This window comes from Bathycoccus prasinos (assembly GCF_002220235.1).
Source record: "Bathycoccus prasinos genomic : Chromosome_8".
NCBI lineage: Eukaryota > Viridiplantae > Chlorophyta > Mamiellophyceae > Mamiellales > Bathycoccaceae > Bathycoccus > Bathycoccus prasinos.
This window is the reverse complement of record NC_024001.1, coordinates 546,830-566,940: the sequence shown is the minus strand read 5'-3', so window position 1 is coordinate 566,940 and position 20,111 is coordinate 546,830. Positions and strand designations below refer to the sequence as shown.

The 20,111-nt window shown below is 50.4% G+C and overlaps 14 protein-coding genes across 14 annotated transcripts; 8 read left to right on the top strand and 6 right to left on the bottom strand.

The window, feature by feature from the left end:
• Positions 1 to 101: 101 nt before the first annotated feature.
• Positions 102 to 935, top strand: Bathy08g03060 (unknown protein; the record flags this gene model as incomplete). Its single annotated transcript, XM_007511712.1, has 1 exon — positions 102 to 935. The coding sequence occupies one exon, from the start codon at positions 102 to 104 to the stop codon at positions 933 to 935; it is 834 nt and encodes a 277-aa protein (XP_007511774.1).
• Positions 936 to 1,415: 480 nt separating this feature from the next.
• Bathy08g03050 (nuclear movement protein-like (ISS)) lies at positions 1,416 to 1,985 on the top strand (the record flags this gene model as incomplete). The annotated part of the gene is made up of 1 exon (XM_007511683.1): positions 1,416 to 1,985. One exon carries the CDS (start codon positions 1,416 to 1,418, stop codon positions 1,983 to 1,985), a length of 570 nt encoding a protein of 189 aa, XP_007511745.1.
• Positions 1,986 to 2,141: 156 nt separating this feature from the next.
• Bathy08g03040 (unknown protein) lies at positions 2,142 to 3,473 on the top strand (the record flags this gene model as incomplete). Its single annotated transcript, XM_007511742.1, has 1 exon — positions 2,142 to 3,473. One exon carries the CDS (start codon positions 2,142 to 2,144, stop codon positions 3,471 to 3,473), a length of 1,332 nt encoding a protein of 443 aa, XP_007511804.1.
• A 186-nt stretch (positions 3,474 to 3,659) lies between these two features.
• On the bottom strand, positions 3,660 to 4,112 carry Bathy08g03030 (unknown protein; the record flags this gene model as incomplete). Its single annotated transcript, XM_007511279.1, has 1 exon — positions 3,660 to 4,112. One exon carries the CDS (start codon positions 4,110 to 4,112, stop codon positions 3,660 to 3,662), a length of 453 nt encoding a protein of 150 aa, XP_007511341.1.
• Positions 4,113 to 4,349: 237 nt separating this feature from the next.
• Bathy08g03020 (V-type H(+)-translocating pyrophosphatase) lies at positions 4,350 to 6,893 on the top strand (the record flags this gene model as incomplete). Its single annotated transcript, XM_007511526.1, has 1 exon — positions 4,350 to 6,893. One exon carries the CDS (start codon positions 4,350 to 4,352, stop codon positions 6,891 to 6,893), a length of 2,544 nt encoding a protein of 847 aa, XP_007511588.1.
• Positions 6,894 to 7,029: 136 nt separating this feature from the next.
• On the bottom strand, positions 7,030 to 8,313 carry Bathy08g03010 (predicted protein; the record flags this gene model as incomplete). The annotated part of the gene is made up of 3 exons (XM_007511719.1): positions 7,030 to 7,790; positions 7,948 to 8,021; positions 8,279 to 8,313. 3 exons carry the CDS (start codon positions 8,311 to 8,313, stop codon positions 7,030 to 7,032), a joined length of 870 nt encoding a protein of 289 aa, XP_007511781.1.
• Positions 8,314 to 8,504: 191 nt separating this feature from the next.
• Bathy08g03000 (predicted protein) lies at positions 8,505 to 10,583 on the bottom strand (the record flags this gene model as incomplete). Its single annotated transcript, XM_007511658.1, has 1 exon — positions 8,505 to 10,583. The coding sequence occupies one exon, from the start codon at positions 10,581 to 10,583 to the stop codon at positions 8,505 to 8,507; it is 2,079 nt and encodes a 692-aa protein (XP_007511720.1).
• A 170-nt stretch (positions 10,584 to 10,753) lies between these two features.
• Bathy08g02990 (unknown protein) lies at positions 10,754 to 11,476 on the top strand (the record flags this gene model as incomplete). The annotated part of the gene is made up of 1 exon (XM_007511404.1): positions 10,754 to 11,476. The coding sequence occupies one exon, from the start codon at positions 10,754 to 10,756 to the stop codon at positions 11,474 to 11,476; it is 723 nt and encodes a 240-aa protein (XP_007511466.1).
• Positions 11,477 to 11,669: 193 nt separating this feature from the next.
• Bathy08g02980 (glutathione peroxidase) lies at positions 11,670 to 12,446 on the bottom strand (the record flags this gene model as incomplete). The annotated part of the gene is made up of 2 exons (XM_007511635.1): positions 11,670 to 12,123; positions 12,160 to 12,446. 2 exons carry the CDS (start codon positions 12,444 to 12,446, stop codon positions 11,670 to 11,672), a joined length of 741 nt encoding a protein of 246 aa, XP_007511697.1.
• Positions 12,447 to 13,247: 801 nt separating this feature from the next.
• Bathy08g02970 (predicted protein) lies at positions 13,248 to 14,867 on the top strand (the record flags this gene model as incomplete). Its single annotated transcript, XM_007511666.1, has 1 exon — positions 13,248 to 14,867. The coding sequence occupies one exon, from the start codon at positions 13,248 to 13,250 to the stop codon at positions 14,865 to 14,867; it is 1,620 nt and encodes a 539-aa protein (XP_007511728.1).
• Positions 14,868 to 15,129: 262 nt separating this feature from the next.
• Positions 15,130 to 15,861, bottom strand: Bathy08g02960 (the record flags this gene model as incomplete). The annotated part of the gene is made up of 2 exons (XM_007511545.1): positions 15,130 to 15,519; positions 15,640 to 15,861. The coding sequence occupies 2 exons, from the start codon at positions 15,859 to 15,861 to the stop codon at positions 15,130 to 15,132; spliced, it is 612 nt and encodes a 203-aa protein (XP_007511607.1).
• Positions 15,862 to 16,005: 144 nt separating this feature from the next.
• Bathy08g02950 (peptidyl-prolyl cis-trans isomerase, FKBP-type) lies at positions 16,006 to 16,758 on the top strand (the record flags this gene model as incomplete). The annotated part of the gene is made up of 1 exon (XM_007511410.1): positions 16,006 to 16,758. One exon carries the CDS (start codon positions 16,006 to 16,008, stop codon positions 16,756 to 16,758), a length of 753 nt encoding a protein of 250 aa, XP_007511472.1.
• Positions 16,759 to 16,831: 73 nt separating this feature from the next.
• Bathy08g02940 (alpha-2,3-sialyltransferase ST3Gal I-r2) lies at positions 16,832 to 18,697 on the bottom strand (the record flags this gene model as incomplete). Its single annotated transcript, XM_007511436.1, has 1 exon — positions 16,832 to 18,697. One exon carries the CDS (start codon positions 18,695 to 18,697, stop codon positions 16,832 to 16,834), a length of 1,866 nt encoding a protein of 621 aa, XP_007511498.1.
• A 370-nt stretch (positions 18,698 to 19,067) lies between these two features.
• Bathy08g02930 (predicted protein) lies at positions 19,068 to 20,060 on the top strand (the record flags this gene model as incomplete). Its single annotated transcript, XM_007511455.1, has 1 exon — positions 19,068 to 20,060. The coding sequence occupies one exon, from the start codon at positions 19,068 to 19,070 to the stop codon at positions 20,058 to 20,060; it is 993 nt and encodes a 330-aa protein (XP_007511517.1).
• Positions 20,061 to 20,111: the final 51 nt, after the last annotated feature.

Below are 20,111 nucleotides of genomic sequence, written 5' to 3'. Positions count from 1 at the left end.
GGGATATACGCGCGACAACGAGAAGAACAAGAACAGCGCGTTATTACTATTTTCTCGTCATCGAAGAAGAAGAAGAAGAAGAAGAATATAATTAAAAAATCATGGCATCGGAGGACGACACGAATTCGAGCGCGAAAACGAACAAAAGAAAATCCGTCTTTGGCTTTGTCTGGCGATGCATCTCCTCGAGTCGAGAGGTGTTTTCAAACGCACGCGCGAACGATTGGATGAGAATGTGCCGAGGCATTTCGTGCCCGATATCCGTGAAAGATGCGACGAGGAGATTACGATTTAACTTGCGAGATTTTGCACCCAATTACCAAGTGTTGATGTTACTCTCGATGTTCGTGTCAGTCGTCTGTCGTCCTTGGTCGTTTTTAACGGTGTTCGCGGTAGTCGTCGCGTGGCATTACGTGATCAACGTGAGGAGCAAAGACGTGACTTTGAAAAGAGGTGCGAACGAAGAACCGATCGTGGTGACGGTGAGAATGCAAGGGATGTTATTACTCGCGGTGTCGGCGATTTTAATATTCGGGTTCACGTCGTTCTCGGCGACGTTCGTGACGTGCGTTTCCATCGGCGCGGGCGTGTGCGTGTCGCATTCGGTGATGAAAGCGCCTTTGACGGAGAACAACAGTTCTCCCGACGGAGGGGACTCGCCGACGAGTCCATCGTTATTGGCTGAGTTTCAAGAGTACACCGGGTCCACGTTATCTACGTTCAACCGAGGCGCCGGGTTCGAGAAAGTCATCCCGAGTCAAGTCTACGAGTACGGCGGCAAGGCGCTCGACGGCGCCACCGCGGGCGTGAGCACCATTAGCTCGTATTTCGGCCAAGCTATTTTGCAACGCACCGGGTCGAACGTCAGCAATAACAGTAGTAATAATGGCGGTGGTAATGGTACCGGTACGAGCGCCGGCTCTTCTTCAGTGTAATCGTATATGTTTTAAACTTTCAACTTTGTATTTACTTTTTGTCTTCACACCTTTAACACCCCTAGAGACAGCATTTAGAGAGCACTTCTTTATCGCAGTTTAACAAATACACACAGTCAGAATACGCGCGCGAGGAGTGCAAGCGCGCAGGAGTAGGAGAGAAAGTGGTCGCATTAATTCGTGCGCTCTTTGAGCTTTCGACGCGTGCATATACTACATGACCCGGGCGGAAGAGATCAAATCCTACAACGAAACCCGCAAAAATCGCATGCAACAAAAGTTTATCGTCCCACTCGTCTACGCGCCGTTACTGCCTTTAATACGGATTGGATTTAAAACAAATCCACTGGTGAGAGATCGTTTGTTTGCCGTGGCACTCGGGTGTGGGTTAGCGCACGCCGGCTGGGTGATGAGTCGAGACTCGAGCGTGTGATTGATTAGGTGTGTTGCAGGTGTTTTCCCCTAACGCCTTACTTGGATATGAGCGACGACGATAAACTCGCCGCGCCGAACCGTCACAAGTTCTACGTCGACGAGAACAAATTGGTGTACGAGTGGGAGCAAACGTTGGAAGAGGTGAACATTTTTATCCCCGTTAGTTCCGAGTTGAAAACGAAGGAAGATTTGTCGGTTGAAATCACCGGGAAAACGATCGAGATTAAGAAGAAGAAGAAGAAGAAGAAGATTGGAGACGAAGATTGCCACGTGTTGCCGAAACTGGAGCTGTACCGACAAACGATCGCGGATGAATCCGTGTGGACGCGAGATCAATCCACCGGGGAGATGCACATTCAACTGGTGAAGCTGAAAAAAGCGGAACCTTGGGAAGCGGCGTTTAAGGAACATTGCCGTAACAACCTCCGAGGAGCGACGCCAAACGCGAGCGACGAAACGTCGACGAAAGCCGAGGCCGATGAAAAAATCGAAATGGACAGAAGACGGATGATGCTCGCTCGATTTCAAAAGGAAAATCCTGGATTTGATTTCAGCGACGCTGAGTTTGAAGTCGGCAAAGAAGTCCCGGACGCCAGCGAGTGGAATTTGAAATAGTATGTAGTTGTAAAAGTAGTCGTGGGAGTACTCGTCTTTGTACTCGTAAGAGATTGAATTTTTGAAATTTCTCATCAACAAAAACAAGACAAAAAACACACACAAAACGCACTCAAAAAAAAAAAGCAACAACACAGTACAACGAACACCGTTCACATGCTCTCCTCCACGGACGACGACGACGACGCCTCTTGGAGCAACTTGGGCACCGACCTTCAAGGCGAAGAGATCGTTCTCGAGGACGTCGTTGGAAAAAAGAAGACGAAGGAGGAGTTCGAGGAGGGAGACGAAAAAGAATTGGAGGAAAAACCGCAAATGACATGCGGGAAAAAGGACGACTCTCCCCCTTCAAAAGAAGAAGAAGAGAAAGAGTTGGAGGGCATCGAGGACGCGTGGGAAGGCAAAGACGAGGAAGTGCGCGCGTGGCTGGAACTCGCGGAGGGGCAATTTGACGCGAGGACGTCGCCCTTAATCGGGGCGCAACAGAAACAGCAAACGAGTCACGCGACGACGACAAAATATGAGACCCCTACTCAAGGAGAGGGGGGTGAAGGTCCAGTCCAAGAAAAACAACCGCGAAGAGAGAACAAACGAAGACGGACGAACGCGATGAAAACATTGAAGAGGTCGCTGGATGTGAAGTTGATGATGAGCTCGGTGGTATCGATTTGCATTGGAATCGTGGCTTTGTATTTAGCCACCATGTCGTCGTCGACGACGAGGGACGTCGTGATTACTGAGAATACGCCTTCCGAGACGAACTCGTTCGAGGAACGATTAAAAGCGATCGAGGAGATTCAACGGTGCGAAGTCAAGTTGGAAAAAGCGAAAGAGAAGGTGGAGGAGTTGGTGACAAAAATTTTGGAGGAGAAGAGGAAGCTTCGCGCACAACAGCAACGGGGCGTTTTCGCCTCGTGGTTGGCGTTTGAAGACGACGAGTATTCGGAGGCGATTTCATCTTGGACTGCGATGGTCGCAGTGATGACGTATTTTACCGCGATATCGATGATTTCGCTTTGGTTCTGGAAGTTGGTAAACCTTGCGTTCTTTGGTAACGGCGAGATGGAAGAATCGTCGTTTTTTACCACCACGACGGGGACGACCAGAAGCGACGAAAGCGGCTCGGCGAAAGACGACGACGACGGAAAAGGAGAAAGACCAATCGACTCGTACGCGAAAGTCGCGAGGCATTTAAACGCCAACAAAACACCAACATCTTCGATCCGGGGCGCCTTGCGTACCCCAAGCGACTCGGGCGTTCCCAAGCCGTTCGCCACGTCTTCGCAAAGACGCAGGAGCGTATCGCCAACCGTCTCCAAAGACGGTGCCACGCCTCTCTCAAGATTACCTCGCTACAAAACGCCGCAGTTACCGCCAACCGCCAACCGTCGCGGTCCGGCGAGAGAAGACTCGGTGAATAACTTAGGTCGTCGAATGCAAGACGTCGCCGACGAAGACTTGGCGATGAATCTCTACGGAGAACAGTGATGAAAAGAAGCATGAACCCCGAGAGAAAGAGAAAGAGAAAGAGAAAGAGAGACAAAAGAAGAAGAACAAACACACAGAACGTCTCATACGCGTACTCGTCGGCGGCTCGCCGCGAGTACGTACCTAAACAAAGCTGCTGTAACACTACAATACTAATATACACTTTTATACACAATCGAGTTCGTCTCAACTCGTCATCGCCTCTACCGCCTTCTCTACTTTCCTCCTCACTTTCCTCCGCTTCTCTTCCTTCTTTTCCTCCTCCTCGTCTCCGTCTTCGCCATTCACCGCAAACCTCCCAATCTTCTCCAAAACGTTCTCCTTCAAGCTCCCCAACTTCCCGTGCACGGCCACCGCTCGCATCGTGCACGTCCTCCCTTCCACTCTTTCGATGTTTTCGAAACAAAGTTTCACTTTTCGTACGTCTTCGCGCGAGCATCGTAAAACGACCACGTTCGACCCGTATTTTTGCTCGTAATACTTCACCTGCACCGACGGACACATCTCTCGAGCGCCGCAGACGCCAAACGCGGATTCGATTTCCAAATTCAGTTGATTCGAGAGCATATGTTCCGACGTCGGTTTTTTATCGTGGAAGAGCACGCGAGCGATGATGTATCTGTTTTTAAATCGAACCATGTTGTTGTTATATCTCTCGTGGTCGCAAAAGACGCGCGCGTTCTCCCGCTTCTGCGCTCTGAATTCCCCTAAAATCAGCCTTTTGGGGAGTTTAGGGTGTATGGTGGAAGCTTTTGGCCGTTGGAGAATTTTGCGCTGAATTACACACACAATACAGACACTCTAGGAGCGGGTCTGTAACGCATATCATCTCCCGAGACCACTAATAAGAGTAAGAATACTACTACTAAAGCGAGAATGATGATGATGCGCTCTCGTTCCGGAGAAGAAGGCGGCGGAGGAGGAAACTATTTCCCAGGCGGAGCTGTATCTCTGAACGAGACCAATTTCATGAATTCCAATTTCGACGACCCGGAAAGTGCGTCGAAGACGAAGAAGTTTAATTCGAGAACGGGGAAAGCTTCGTCGGGAAACGCGAACGGGAAAGATAAGAGCAGTTTGAAGCATTCGATGATGATGAATAAAAGCTTAAAATACGTCGGGGTATTTCTCTTGCTGTGCGTGTTGACGATTGCTTCGAGAACGTCAAAGACGATTACGTTGGTCGTGTTAGCCTCGGTCGGGACGTTGGCGTTTGCGAAGTATTTATCCGCGTGGGTGTTGGAAAAAGACGAAGGGACGATGGAGATGATTGAAGTGGCGGATGCGATACGGGCCGGTGCGAGTGGGTTTTTCTCCACGCAGTACGGGCTGATTAGTAAACTCGCGGTGGTCTGCGCCGCGTTCGTGTTCTTTTTGTACGAGTTTAGACAAGTGACGCCGGAGCAAGAGAAGAGCGGGTTGACCAGTCACAGCGTGGCGATATTAACGACGGTGGCGTTTTTGTTGGGGGCGTTTTGCTCGGGGATGAGTGGGTACGCTGGAATGTGGGTATCGGTGAGAGCGAATTCGAGAGTGGCGGCGGCGAGTCGAAGAGGCTCGAGAGAGCCGCTGGTCATCGCGTTGAGAGCGGGTGGATTTGCCGCTTTATTGGTGGTCGCGACGACGGTGTTAGGCGTGGCGAGCTTGTTCGCGGTGTATTCGTGGTGGTACGGACTGACGAGTGCTGGGATGAAATCAGCCGGAGGAGGTGATTCGGCGAGCGAATCGATTGAAAACGTGATTGAGATACCGCTGATGTTAGTCGGTTACGGATTCGGGGCGTCGTTCGTCGCGTTATTCGCGCAGTTAGGTGGTGGGATTTACACCAAAGCCGCGGATGTAGGCGCAGATTTGTGTGGCAAGGTGGAGATGAATATTCCCGAGGACGATCCGAGGAATCCTGCGGTGATTGCCGATTTGGTTGGAGACAACGTCGGGGATTGCGCCGCCAGAGGCGCGGATTTGTTCGAGTCCATCGCGGCGGAGATCATTTCAGCGATGATTTTAGGCGCAACCGTGGTGAGAAGATCCGATATGAGCGTCGTCGAAGCAAAGGGTTTCGTGTTGTTCCCACTGGTGGTTCACGCGATGGATTGCTTTGCCTCGGCGATTGGCATTCTGTCCGTTTCTGAGATCGAGCCGAGATACAAGCAGGAACCGTATTCAGTGTTGAAGAGAGGGTATAACGTGGCGTTGGCGATTGCGGTGGTGTGTTTTGGTATCGCATGCAGATGTATGTTGTATACGGAGAAAGCCGAGGACGCTTGGAAGTATTTCTACGCGTGTGGTATAGTTGGCATTTTGTGCGGATACTGCTTCGTGTTCATCGCGCAGTTTTACACCGATTACGCGTTTCCGCCAGTCAGAAAGATTGCCGAAGCGAGTACGACTGGCAGTGGCACAAATGTCATCGCTGGTGTTGGTGTTGGTCTCGAAGCGACCGCGGCGCCCGTTATTGTGGTTTCCATTGCCGTCGTCGCGGCGTATCATTTAGGGCAAAATGCCGGATTAGTTGATGAAAACTCGGACGAACCGATTGGCGGTTTGTTTGGTACCGCGGTTGCGACGATGGGAATGCTCTCCACCGCAGCCTACGTCTTGACCATGGACGTGTTCGGCCCGATCGCAGATAACGCCGGCGGTATCGTAGAAATGTCCAACCAACCAGACTCGGTTCGAGACGTGTGCGACGAGCTAGACGCCGTAGGAAACACGACGAAAGCGACAACGAAAGGGTACGCGATTGGTTCCGCCGCCTTGGCGTCGTTTTTACTCTTCTCCGCGTTCATGGACGAAGTTTCCGCGTTTACCGGTCAAGCGTTTTCCACCGTAGATATTTGCATCCCAGAAGTGTTCATCAGTGGTTTGCTTGGCTCTATGTTGGTATATTTATTCTCCTCGTTCGCGATCGCGGCGGTCGGGAAATCGGCGCAAGACGTCGTCAAAGAAGTTCGACGACAGTTTGCGGAGAATCCTGGAATCATGACGTACGATACGAAGCCAGATTACGAACGGTGCGTCTCGATTGTGGCGAAATCGGCGTTACGAGGTATGGTTAAACCAGGTGTCGTCGCCGTTTCTGGACCACTCATCACAGGCATTATATTTCGACGCATCGGCATAGCCTCCGGTCGCGAGTTACTCGGCGCGAAGTGCGTCGCGAGTTTTCTCATGTTTGCCACCGCGAGCGGGATTTTGATGGCATTGTTTTTGAACACCGCCGGAGGAGCGTGGGATAACGCCAAGAAATACGTGGAAACTGGATTCGGAGGAGGGAAAGGGAGCGAAACGCACAAAGCGGCGGTCACGGGAGACACCGTGGGTGATCCATTTAAGGATACGGCTGGACCGAGTATCCATGTGTTAATTAAAATGCTCGCGACGATTACGTTAGTTGCTGCGCCTATGTTTCTCGATTAAAAACGTGTAATATTGAAAGAACAAAAATAAGATTTTATTAATTATTTGACTTTTCTGTTCATTAAAGAATGTAAAAATATTGGTACGTGTATAAGCACGCGTCTGTTTGCTCTCTCGTTAATACTCACTTTCGCATTTAACGCTGCATAGCCGCCACCGCCGCGTTGCCTTGCATCAAGCCGGCGCGAATGGCGGCGCTCGCATCCGCCACCGCCGCCGGTCCGCTCGGTACGAAGATGGTCGAGTTCCCGCCTTGCGTCCCAACCTCCTTCATCGTGTCAAAGTATTGCGTCATCATCATCATTTCCATCACGTCCTTGGAGGAAATGCCATCGACTTCCTTTTGAAAGTTCACCACCGAATCTCTCAAACCGTTGATGATTGCCTGTCTTTGCCTTGCCATACCGGTACCGCTCAAATACTTCGACTCCGCGTCCGCCTCGGCAGCTTTCACCACCATAATCTTCTCCGCTTCCGCGCGATCCTTCGCGGCAACTCTTTGTCTTTGCGCCGCGTTGATTTCATTCATCGCGTTCTTTACCTTAGGATCCGGCGCGATATCCGTCACCAACGTCGAAATAATGTTATACCCAAACTCCTCCATCGATTTCGCCAACATGTTCTTCACCTCCATCGCGATTTCCTCCTTCGACGTGAAAACGTCGTCCAACTTAATTCTCGGTACCGTCGAACGGACGACGTCGAAGATGTACGAACGAATTTGCCCTTTAGAATCGGTCAATTTATAAAACGCGTCAAACATGCGAGACTTGTCTTGCAAGACTTGATACTGCGTCGAGATGATGATGTTGACAAAGACGTTATCTAGAGTCTTCGTTTCCACGGACACGTCCAAAGATTGGATTCTCGTGGAGATGGTCCCAACGTTCGCCGTGCCTGTGTTTGAAAAAGGCGGGTAGAAAAAGAAAGTGGTTGTTAAGAATGATAAGCTTATTAGCGCCAAAGCGCTCTCTTCGTGTTTGTTGCGTGCGCGCAAAAGAGACGAGAGTGTTTTTAGAAGAAAAAAGTTAAAAAAAAGGAAGAGAAAACGTACCGAGGCAAGGAATAATCACGTGGCACCCGGGAGGTGCAAATCGGTCGAATTTACCGCACGTGGCGATGACACCGCTGTTTTATTACGCACGACGTGTATAGAGAGAGACGTATTATAGGTCAGCACAAAACGCTTCGATGTATGAAGTGGTTGTTTGCAAACATAATACTACTAAAGAGGAAGGAGTATTAAGAATGAATCCGTGCAATCCAATTATTTTCCCCGGGGAGGATTCATAAATATCTCGACGAGATGATGCACACGCGCGAGACAAGAAAGAGAGAGAGAGAGAGATGTAAAAGAGAGCGCAAAACAAGGAACGAAAACTTACAATGTGCCCTGATCGACGCATGTCCAGCAAGCCATGATAATGGTAGTTTTTGTCGTGTAAGTGTGTGTGTGTTTAGTGTCGTGTGTCGACTTATTTGTGACGTCTCTGTACAAATGAGGGTGCCTTTCCAAGAGAGTAAATTTGCCAGGCTGGCAAATTTTTGCTGGCAATGTGCCAGGGAGAAAAATTGTGAGCACGTAATATGTAATATTCTTACTACATAGTGTTATTGTTTCCTGGTGAACGCGTTCGGACTGAACTTGAACGCGCCGTCTTCGCTCGGCCAGGAAGTCATCCGTTCCGTTTTCGTTACGGTCACGTTAGGACCGCGAATGCCTTTCCAACTCTTTTCGCTGGCGTGCGCGACGCCGACGACGACGGAATCGGAGAACGTCGGCGAACTGTGACCGTCGAATACTACGGCGTGGGATTGGCCGCCATCGATTACAGATTTGACGCAAGTGACGGAGGAGGAGTCCCAGGCCCAAATGCCGCCGACGTTGTTGGTGACTTGGGAAGAGGAGACGAGGCAACGGGCGTTGTTGGAGCAGTCGACGCCGGGGCCTTTGCATTCGCGAAGGATGGTATTGGAGAGGATGGAGCATTCCGCGTTTTGGGTGACGACGACGGCTTCCTCTTTCGTATTTTCAACGACACAGTTACGAAGAGTGCATGTGGCGTTGTCGGTGACGTAGACGCCAGCGCGTTCGGCGCCGTGAAGTTTGCAATCGATGAAGGCGGCGTCGGCGTCTCGGGAGAGGCGCGCGCAGTTGTTTTTACCGGTGATGTTGCAGTTTCGAAAGGTGGCTTTGGCTTTGTCGGTGACGACGAGGCCGTCGCATCCAGTACAAGTAAACGAGCAACCTTCCATCAAGGTTTCGAATTGGTTCTTATTGAGGATATTTCCGCGTTCCATTTGGGCTATGCGCACGGATTCCGCGAACCCGGAGAAATCGAAATCGACGTTGGAAACGACAGAGGATCGAGTGATGCGGAATGTCGGGCTGTTGGCGCGCATATCGATGGTGGCTTCTTTGAGCGCACCTTCGCCTTTGATCCACACGCGTTTTGTCACGCAGACAGTTTCGCCACACCCGTTGTGTGTGCCTCGCAAGAGAAGTATTTTATCGCCGTCAGAAGCCATTTCGACGGCCTCGCGAATCGAGCGCGCGTGGAGGGCGGTCTTTTTGTTCACTTCAGCTTTTCGTCGCGCTTCGGCCATGTGCCCGTCTTCTTTACTGTACCGTTCGGTGTTTATGGGATTTTTGTGTTCGTCGGTGACGTCGAATTCGGCGTTTGTCGGAGCTTCTTTGCCTAACCACGCCTCTTCGCCGGCGGATCGAACGTAAATGACGCGACCGTCGAAGCCAGCCGGGGAGCCGTACTTTGCGGCTTGAATGGCGATAACATCCAATAAATCCTTAAATGGTTGCACGGAAGACCCTTTTTCGCATTCGACGAGCTTTTCGCCCACTCTTAACGACGCGACAGCTAAAGACCACGCGGAGAGTGCAGCGTACGCCTCGCCGCAGCGAAACCGCGCTTTCGACCAGTCCGGCGCAATCGTCGTCGCGCTTATGGCATCTTCTAAAGCCCCGAGTAAATCTTCCCAGTCTCTTAACTTGGCTTTTGACCGATTACATAAGGTCACCACCGCAATCAACTCTTCTTCCGATAACTCTGCATCATTGTTTTTGTCGTTTCGATTACCGTCGCTCGTCTCTTCTTCTTCTTCTTCTCTCCTCTTCCTCCTCAAATCCGCTTCGCACTGACTCAACGCTTCGTCGTACATCGCCACCGCCATCTTCAAATCGTTCGCACGCATCAGTTCGTTCGCTTTTTCTCTCATCGCGTGTGCTGGATGCTCCGACTTTAACTCTTTCAATCGCGCGTCCGGCGTAACTCTTTTCCTCTTTTGAAACACATCCACCAACTGATTGGAGGCATTCTCAGCCTCGATATCTTCCCGCGACACGATCTCGTCCTCGTCTTTTCTCGCCACCTCTAACGCTTCTTTCGGCAACGCTTTCCTCGTGTCGAGCGACGACGAGTCCGTCTCGTCCAGTTTCGCATCCTTCTTCACCTTCTCGAGATATTTAAGCGCGTTTGTCTGATCCGAATGCGATTTCGAGACATCATCTCTCTCTCTGCTCTTTTCCAATCGCTTCAACCTTTCTCGCGCGTTCAAAGTCTCTTTGATCGCGTCGAGTTTCTTTTGCACGTCCGGGCCAGAACCTGTTTCCGACCATCTTTGTTTCAATTTGTTCGCTAAGAGTTGTTGGTGTTGGTGCTCTTTCGCCACCATGATCAGGTTTTTCTTTTTATTTATTAATAAAAAGCGAGTAACGCCTTTTTTTTTCGAATGGAGAAAATGATGGAGAAATCTTCTTTCCTAGAAAATTACACACACACTGTATCTTTCTTCCCCGAATAAGAACGAACGCGCTTTGCAAAACTAGGTGCGCGCGCGCTCGTATGGGGCATTTCGACGCTGTTGTTCGACGGAAACGCTTCGTACTCTCCTCGGAAAAGGAAAAGAAGACGCCACCGTACTCGAAGGTGGATGAAAAAAAAACGCTCAGCCTTCCCGCTTCTTCTCCGGTGCCTCGTCGTCGTCCCTTGGAAAGAATCGAATTCGAGGGAGACGACGATGAAGAAGAAGAAGAAGAAGAAGAAGAAGGAGAGGGAGAGGAAGAAGAAGAAGATGAAGAGTTTCGGGGAGTCAAAAGCGTTGGAAAGAGGAAAGCGAGAAGAACGAACGCTTCGACGAGAGATTCCTCGGATTCAGATCTCGGTTGGGTGGAAGAGCACGATAGGAAGCACAAGGTGAAGAAGACTGAGAGTTTTGAGCTTGGCACACCTGAGAAAAAGTCGGAGCGAAAGTCGGAGCGACAGCAAGCGCAAACTCAGAAGAGGCGAGAAGAAAGGAGAAGTTTTAAAAAGAAGATGACGACGAAGAAAAAAGACCGACTGGAGGATTCTAGCGAGGACGACACTGCGGAGTCCTACGAAGAGGACAGCTCGGAAAGCGAAGCGGATGATGAGATGGATAAGAACATGCGGCAAGAATTGGACAGAGCAATCGATAATATGCATGGATGGAAACGTCGAGTTTGGAAGAACAGATCAAACGTCAATCCGGCTTCAAAAGACACTTCGGCTTTACCAACCGGCGGGTGGAATGGAACGATTTACTAGGCACTCTATTTTGTACATACAATTAAAAGAACATCATCGCTACTACTAGGAGCATACATTTATCGCGTGCTAAACAATACATAGTGAATAATGTACTTTCGTTCTTTAGCGCGGTCACGTTGTTCGTATCGCCCCCTTATTATTAATTCCGCGACGTCCATTCGCACGATATTTTTTGCGCGTGTTTACTTCCTTACGCCGCGAGAGCTTTTTTCAAATCGGATTCGATTCCTTGGTCCAACGGATCTCTCGGCGAATACCGTTTAAGAACTTTTCCATCGCGCCCGACTAAAAACTTCGTGTAGTTCCAAGGAATATCGTCCCCTCCAGTCTGCTCTTTCAAGTATTTATACAACGGATCAGCCGGTCCCTTCGCGATTGGATCATCAATTAACGGCGCCATTAACGCCGCATCTGGATCATCCTTGAACTCCTCCCACTGCACCGGATCAACCACTTTACACGCCGTCCCTCTATTTTTCACGGCAACTTCATCCATCACTTGAAATCCATCGCTGTCAATCTTAAACTTCTCTCGCGCTCGCTTCCGTTCGCCGTCGCTCCCGAGCGGTCCTTGGCACCCGAACTGATTCACCGGGAATCCTATAATCTCGAATCCATCTTTGTTATATTTCTCGAACAGTTGCCTCAAGGCAGGGTAATTCGAGTTTGCTAAAGGTCACTCGCTCGCCACGTTGACGATGACTGTCACTTTCCCTTTATATTTCGCGAGCGCAAACGGTTTCCCGTATTGCCTCACGGTGAAGTCGTACACCCCGTTCTCTGGTGTTTCGTTGGCAAAACCGGGAAAGGCGGAGAGAAGAGACGTGCCAGCGACTGCTGCTACGAACAATACGCTTTGGCGGCGGTTGAAAAAAGCGCTTTGGTCTTCTTCTTCTTCTCGAACACTACTGTTCTCGTCCGTCGCGTCATCGAAAGACGACGACGACGAGTTCGTTGGAAAACGCATCGTGCGTTTTCCTCCTCCTTTTCGGGAACGACATCGACGCGACAACGTTGGCGGCCTCGAGGAGGAAAACGACAAAAAGACCGTCGTCGTCATCCTCGAAGTCTTTCTCTCTCTCTCTTTTACCGTCGTTTACTGCGCAGAGTTTTGCGGAGTGTCTCGTTGGAACAACAACAACGTTTCAGTCTCGAGGTTATCGTGCACTTACGCTGTTCCGGGCAGACAACGAGAAAAAAAAGCGGTTTTTCGTCAAAATGCATTCAATCTCGATTCCATTCGTCTCTGCATTCGCTGCTCGCGAGGCGAAGGAGGATATCTCTGCTTTTTGTTGCTTTTTTTTTCGACGCTTCGCAGAGGAGCGTTTGGTGCATAAAATTTATTCTGCACATAAGCGCGCGAGAAGCATTGGATACTCCACCACGCGAAGCTGGAATACCATCACTCGCGCGCGAAACGCGTCGTTTGATTATATTCGCGCGCGGATTTTTCGGAGAAGAAGACAAAGAAACAGGAAGTTTTAAGCGGGAACGGCACATTCCAACGCGTATCAAATCAGAAAAGATTATCCGTGTCGGACATTTTCTCGCGCGGAAATATCTGCTTTCTGTGCGCCCGAGAGGACCGAGAACGTCGCGACAACAGGCGCAGTGCGTTAAGAAATACATCTCGATACCAAAAAAGAATTTAGAGAAGGATTTATACGTTCGCGCCTGCGCTCGAGCATCGAAGAAGACAAAGACAAAGAGAACGCACATTTAGTCGGTTAAAACAAGTCGAAGAACTGTTCTTCTCTCGAAATCCAAAATGCCGCTCCGAACGCTTCTTCAAGGCACGAATAGCGGAGGAGATAAAAGCGACGATAACACGTACGCGGACGTGTGCGACGAGTTGTTAGCGTCCGGGGCCTTATCTCCGGTAGACGACGATATTTTGTTGGAGGACCCTTTGGAGAGAGGTCGGTCTCGAGATGAGCTCGCGGAGTTCATCGAGGCGGAGATTTATAACAACAATCAGCAGAACAACAACGACGACACCGCGGGGGGGAACGCGAATAACGCGCATAAAAGAAGCGCAGAGGCACGCACTAGCAACGACAGAGACAGCATTTCCGAAGGAACACACCCATCGACGTCGAAACGGTCGAATCACAGTAGCGACAATAACTCCTCGGGCGGCGAACAACATCATCAAAGACGAGATTCGAACGACTCGCAAAGGTCGAACAGCAACCGAAGCAACGCCGGGTCGACGAAAGAGGAGAATACGAATACTAACACGAGCAGCAAAATAGTAACCGACACTCAACAGCAAAAGAAAGGAATACACAGAAAGACGCATTCTTTCGCGTTGTTAGAGGACTTGAGTCATCAGCAGCCGAATTATTACACGCTCGGGCCGATTTTGGACGACTCGGCCATGCGATACGTGGAGATGAATCCGAGCTATTCAAAATTTGACGACTTGGAATACGCGCCGATGAATCCGGCTTTGATGGTTGGGGAATTTAACAACATGGGTAGAAATGGGTATAATCGTGAACAGCAAATGCAACAGCTGCACCAAGGAGGAGCGGGGAATACCCAGTTGGACATTTTGAAGCAACAGCAACAGTATACTCAACAACAACGCAACAGCGTGAACACGAACACGAGTCCGACGGATAATTTTGGCGGTCCGCAGCAACAACAACAGCAACAACAAAAATTGCCAATGCAATCATCACAAGGTGGAACACTGTATCAACAACAACAGCAACAGCAACAGCAACAACGACAACAACAACCGCCTCCAGATGGAGTGGTGCAGCAAGAGTTTACATCGGTCCATCGCGCCGGCGTGGCTGGGCCGCCGCCCGGTAACATTTCGTGGTCGCACATGCCGCCGCAACCGGGTCACCCGAACTATCAGCACATGCAACCACCGCCACCTCAGCAACAACAACATCAGTATCAAATGCAACAAGGAAGTTTACAGCCGCAGCAACAACCGGGCATGCCACCGACGCAAGCGCAAATGACGCGCCTCGATCGATTAAAGCGATGGAAAGAGAAGCGTAAAAATCGCGTGTTTACGAAATCTATTCGGTACATGTCGAGAAAAGTGTGCGCGGATAATCGTCCAAGAATCAAGGGTAAGTTTGTAAAAGTATCTTCGCTGTCAAGTTTAACGGATATCGCCGAAAACAACGACGACGAAGAGAAGATGAAGAAAAAAGAAGATGAAGGCAAAGATAGCAAGCCAGACGACGGTAAAGGAGAACCGAGAGAGAAAGCGAAATCGGAAGAGGCGAACGATTTGATTCGCGATTTGCGAGAGAAGGCTATCGAAGCCGGCCTCGGCGCAGGCAAACCTTTATCAAGGTTGCGCAGAAACAACGCACACTCGTCGGCGCCAAACTTGGCGTCGCTCGCCGATATGCATTAGTCGTAGGCGGAGAGATATTGGCGTGTATCAAAATTTAAGAAAAAGAGGAGAAAAAGAGAGAGACAAGAAGAGACAGTGTATTATTTTCGAGATGTACCAAGAGGAAAACAACAACAACATATATCAGCGTAGTCAATTAACAGTTTAGAAAGCAGCGACATAAATACTAAGTGTAACATATACAAATTTAAAAGCATACGAGTGGAAAGAAGAAGGAGGGGACTACGCGCGTTGTTTGACTTCTTCACATGATTCCATCTTTTTATACCTTGGACGGATCGTTCAAATCCTCTTTGGTTAGAAAGTCGTCGATACGTTTCAACACCGGCCCGAACTTCTCCACTAACTCTTTCCCGTCCGTTTCTAACACAGTCTCTCCGCCTAAATTCTCCACAAACCCTTTCCTCGCCGGAGGAAACTGCAACACGACGGAGAACGCGGACGACGACACCCACCCGTGAAACGGCTTCAACTTTTCCGCGTACGCTATCGAAGCCGCCTCTTTCGTTTCCGTCTCGCGGTTCTCCGCGAGTTTAGAGACGAGGACGACCACAAACTCTAAGAATCGCTTGAGCCAAAGAAGACCTTTGGAGCAGCTCGTGTTCGCGGCGAACGCGTTCGATTTCTTCTCGTCCAGGAGGATATCGAACAACTGTTTAATAAGAATAAGAGGGGTCGGTCAGTACACGAAGCCGCGAATATGAAAGAGAAAACGAAAACATCCTCGCGCGCAGCACGACAACAACAACGACCACACAATATCACTACTCACGTTCTCAAACTCCTCTTCCTTCTTCGCCAGCCTTTCCACGTTCCCGCTGACGTCCGATTTTGCCGGTTTAAACGCCACCCCTAACGCGTCCAACACGGGAAGAAACAAGCGACAGGAACGTAAAAAAGATTTCGTTCGTATCGTCCGCGATTCGTCCTCGCTCGACAAGTTCACCAACGAGTCCACGATTGGTTTAATCAGGTTTACTTCTTTATCCACCATAAATTCTGTTCCGTGAAAGCCGCCAAACGCGTCGTCGTCGTCAGCCGCTTTGCGTTTCTTTTTGTGATGTTCTTTGAATTCCTTTTTCCAATTTATCCATTTTGTTCGTCATTTTCAAGACCAACTACTACTCTACTACGACTCATGAATCGAGCGCTGCTGCTTACCACGATCCCTCGTTCGTCGTCGTGTTGTTCTCCGTCGTCGTCTGAATCGTCGTCTTCTCATCGTCGTCGTTTTTCTTCCGCAAAAGGCGTCAGACGAGGACACCATCAACTACACGCTTCCAACTCCGATGACGACGACAAACAGGAAAACGACGCCGGACCGGACGCGTTCTCTGGATCTATTTTACAAGACGTCCGCAAAGGCCAGGAAGGGTTTACCACGGAAATGAGAATTAACAAAGGGAAGAAGAAGACAGATGATGATTCGAGCAGCGATGCGTTTCCGAAACTCGGAGATATCGTGGAAATCACGTTCAGTTTACGAACGAGCGAAGGGCAAATTTTACAAGACGAAGACGAGGCGGATCCAGTCACGTTTGAAGTAGGCGCCGCGGACGTGGTCGGGAATCCCTTGTTTAAAGCGTTCGATAAAGCGGTGAGGAATATGACGGTAAACGAGACGAGAGAGATTGAAGCGTCCGGCGGAGAGTACGATCCAAACTTGCTGTTTCGCGTGCCGCAGGAACATCCGGAAATCGAACGGTTGAGAGAAGTGTGGGCGGAGAAAGGCGGGTTGCAAGAAGGTGGGACCGTGACGTTGATGAATGGGAATCCGGCGGTGATTAGGTCGATGACGGATGAGGTGGTGATGTTGGACGCGAACCATCCTTTTGCCGGGAGCGATATTTTGTTTGATTTGACGCTGAGAGATATTCGCGCGAACGAATAAATTTTCGTTATAGAAGTGTTGAAAGATAACATGTGTATTCTCTATCATCTATCCGTCTGTGCGTGCCTTTCTGTTATTGACCGTACACGCAAACTTTACCTCGCAAACCAGTGGCCATCATTAATCGACGGATGTAATGTTCGACGGAGATGATGTGCTCGTCCTTCACCACCGCGGATTTCTTGAAGTACTTACCGCCGCCTCCGGAGAAACCGTAAATATCCACTCGCGTGCACGCGCCGGATTCCATCAACGAAATCATTCGAGCTAAACCACCAGTCGGTGTCCCTTTGGTAATTTTCTTATCCTTTTTATAAATCTTGTAGATTTCCGTGATGGCTTTGCGCCAGGACGGCAAAGCCGTGCTGTACCCGACGACTCTCGCGCCGTCTTTGCGCACAAAGTTTTTGGGGATGATTTTCGGAATCATGTAATACTTGGACGGCTTTTGGTTCCCGCCGATAGCACCGACGTAAGAATCTTTCTGCCATAACCCGTCAGTTTTGTACCCGATATCTTTCTCGAACCCTTTCATTTTCGAGTTGAATCGAACGACGAAATCGTGCGCGTCGATTTGCGTGCCCCATCCTTTCTTCAACATGTTATCGGCGGAGCCAATCAACGCGCACGTGCCGAGTTGTCCTTTCCCAAAATCTGGCAAGTCTTCTAAAATGTCCGTGACCGTGGTTTCTGCGGACATATATTTGCGAATCCACTGTTTCCCGTTCCCAGGCGAAAGCGCATCGACGCACGTCTTGTCCATGAACCAACACTCGCGCTCGTCCGTGAGTTGCTCGGCAATCTTCGCAGCCGCCGCAACGCTCGGAGCACCTTTCGTAATCTTTCCATTCGTCGGGAACGCTTTTTCTCCATTCACCGCTTCGTAACAAAATTTCGGCGGCGTGAGATCGGCGGCGAGTTTTTTGAACTGATCCGTTTTCAAAAACGCTTTGCGCTCATCCATCGACTTGAAACTGGGCGGATTGTCGGCGTTGTCCGTACTGGACTCCTCATCGTCGTCACCACCGCCGCTACTACTACTCCCGCTATCCGTTTCTACTTTTTCATCGTCGTTGCCCTCGCCCTCGCCGTCACCTCTTTCCTCCGACCCAACCTCCTCGCTTTTCTTCTTTCCGAAGTGTCCGAACAAATTGTTCGAAATCCATCCACCTCCAGAGCTACTACTGCTACTACTACTACCGCGACTACTGCTACTGCTCGAACTACTCCCAACGGGGGGACTCGGCGGCGGATGCGCCTTCTTCCACGCGATATCGTGCGCCTCAATCGCCGCCATGACCTCTTCCCCACTCATCATTTTACCTCCGTCACCTCCGTATTTCTCTTCCATCTCTTCCTCTTCTCGCCCGTTTTCCTCTCGCGCGCGTTCCATCCTCCGCTCGCGTTCCTCCTCTTCCTCCTTCTCCTTTTCCTCCCTCGCCTTTTTATTCTTCACGTGATCTTCCCTCTTCCTCTCCAACCACTCGCTCAGACCTGGCAAATGCATCGGTTCTGCCGTCCCTCTCGATTTTTGTAACTCCCGATCGATCACCTCCGTCGCCTCTTGAAACAAGTGCACCAACGTCTCCGCGGACATCCTCTCGAAGTGCGCGATTTGCTCCTTCGTGTACCCCATGGTTTCCAATTTCTCTCTGTATTCTGCTTCAAACGTCCCGACCGGCGAGTGATCGTGCCCGGGGTCTAAATATTCGTGTTTGAATCCGTCCAAAGACTTCAACGTCCCGGACGCTTTCATCGTGTTCACGTGGTGTTTCGCGCTCGATTCCGCGAAAATGCCTTCGCCGAGCGCGTCCGCGTGGTACAGAGACACCGTCGCGAACGTCACGAGGACCGAGACGGCAAGAATCGCTCGGAAAAGCATCTTGTGCTCTTTTTCTCTCTCTCCTGCATGTCCTCCTCCGGAGAAAAAAGAACTCATTTTGCTGAAACGCTTCTTCGTCGTCGTTGTTGTCTTCTTCTTCTTCGTTGTCCGCAAAGGTGTCGTTTGGTGAACGCTTCTCGCTAAAGCAAAGTGTTCGAGTGAGATGCGTTTTTGTGAAGCGTTTCGGATCGGACGTTTCCTCCAAAAGGGCAGCTCTTTTTGGAAAAAAACGAGACAAAAAACAGAGATACGCTTCTCTCGCATTCTCTCTGTGACGACGAAAACGATGCTTTTGTATCGCACGACTCGGACGACGAGGCCATCGAACGCATTCACGAGTAGTCGTTTGTTGCAATTCGGGAGAAATCTCTTTTCGTCGTCGTCGTCGGCGGCGTCGTCGTCATCGTGCGAGAGGACGATGATGAAAATGATGACGACCCCGGGGACGAGGGGAGTGGATAAAAACCACGCGATGCTGATGATGAGGACGATGATGAAAATGATGACGACCCCGGGGACGAGGGGAGTGGATAAAAACCACGCGATGCTGATGATGAGGACGATGATGAATACGACGTCAAAAGAAGCCCCATCGTCGTCAAAATTATATTCGACGGGATCGAATTCGGCGAAGAATGCAATCACGAAGCAGTCGTTTTCCGCGCCACCGCAAAAAGTTGTCGCTCGCCCGGGCGTTCTCGCGAGCGATGGGATGCCCAGGTACCCGAATCTCACCGTGCCGGGGTTGTTAAGAGGGTCGGATTATATCGGGACGTGCTCGTTTGCGCTGACTGGAACTTTGTTAGCGGCGTCGAAAGGACTGGATTGTTTCGGCGCGCCTATTATTGGGCTGATAACAGCCGTTGGTGGAGGGACGATTCGGGATTTTGTCCTCGGCGCCGGCCGGAGAGCGTTTTGGATGGAGGAGCAAGAGTACGTGTATTTAGCGCTGGCGACTGGCGTCGCGACGTTTTTCGGGTGGGAGTACGCGAAGAAACATTTTGAGGTAGTTAGGGACGACGCGTGGTGGATTGAAGCCAGCGATGCGTTAGGGGTTGGAGCGTTTTGTGTGATTGGGTGCATGAATGGAGTGAGGGCTGGAGTGAGCGCGATTAATTGCATCGCGTGCGGCGTGTTTACCGCCACCGGGGGAGGGGTCGTGAGAGACGTCATCGTGGGAAGACCGCCGAGAATTTTCCACTCGTACGCAACAGCGTACGCGACACCGGCGGCGGCGGGTGCGGCGACGTACTTGTTAGCCAGGAAAATGGGCGTCTCGACGAGCGCGAGGATCGTATCCGGTGTGACCGTGGGTATTTTGGGACGCGTCGCGAGCGAGTCCGGGAACGTGCGTCTGCCTTTGTACGAAAGCGAAGAGGCGAAAGCGAACGCGAAAATAAAAGGAGATCACAGACTGTGACTTCAAAGCGATCTGTACATAAAGTAGTATGTAATAAAATTAAAAGCGCGT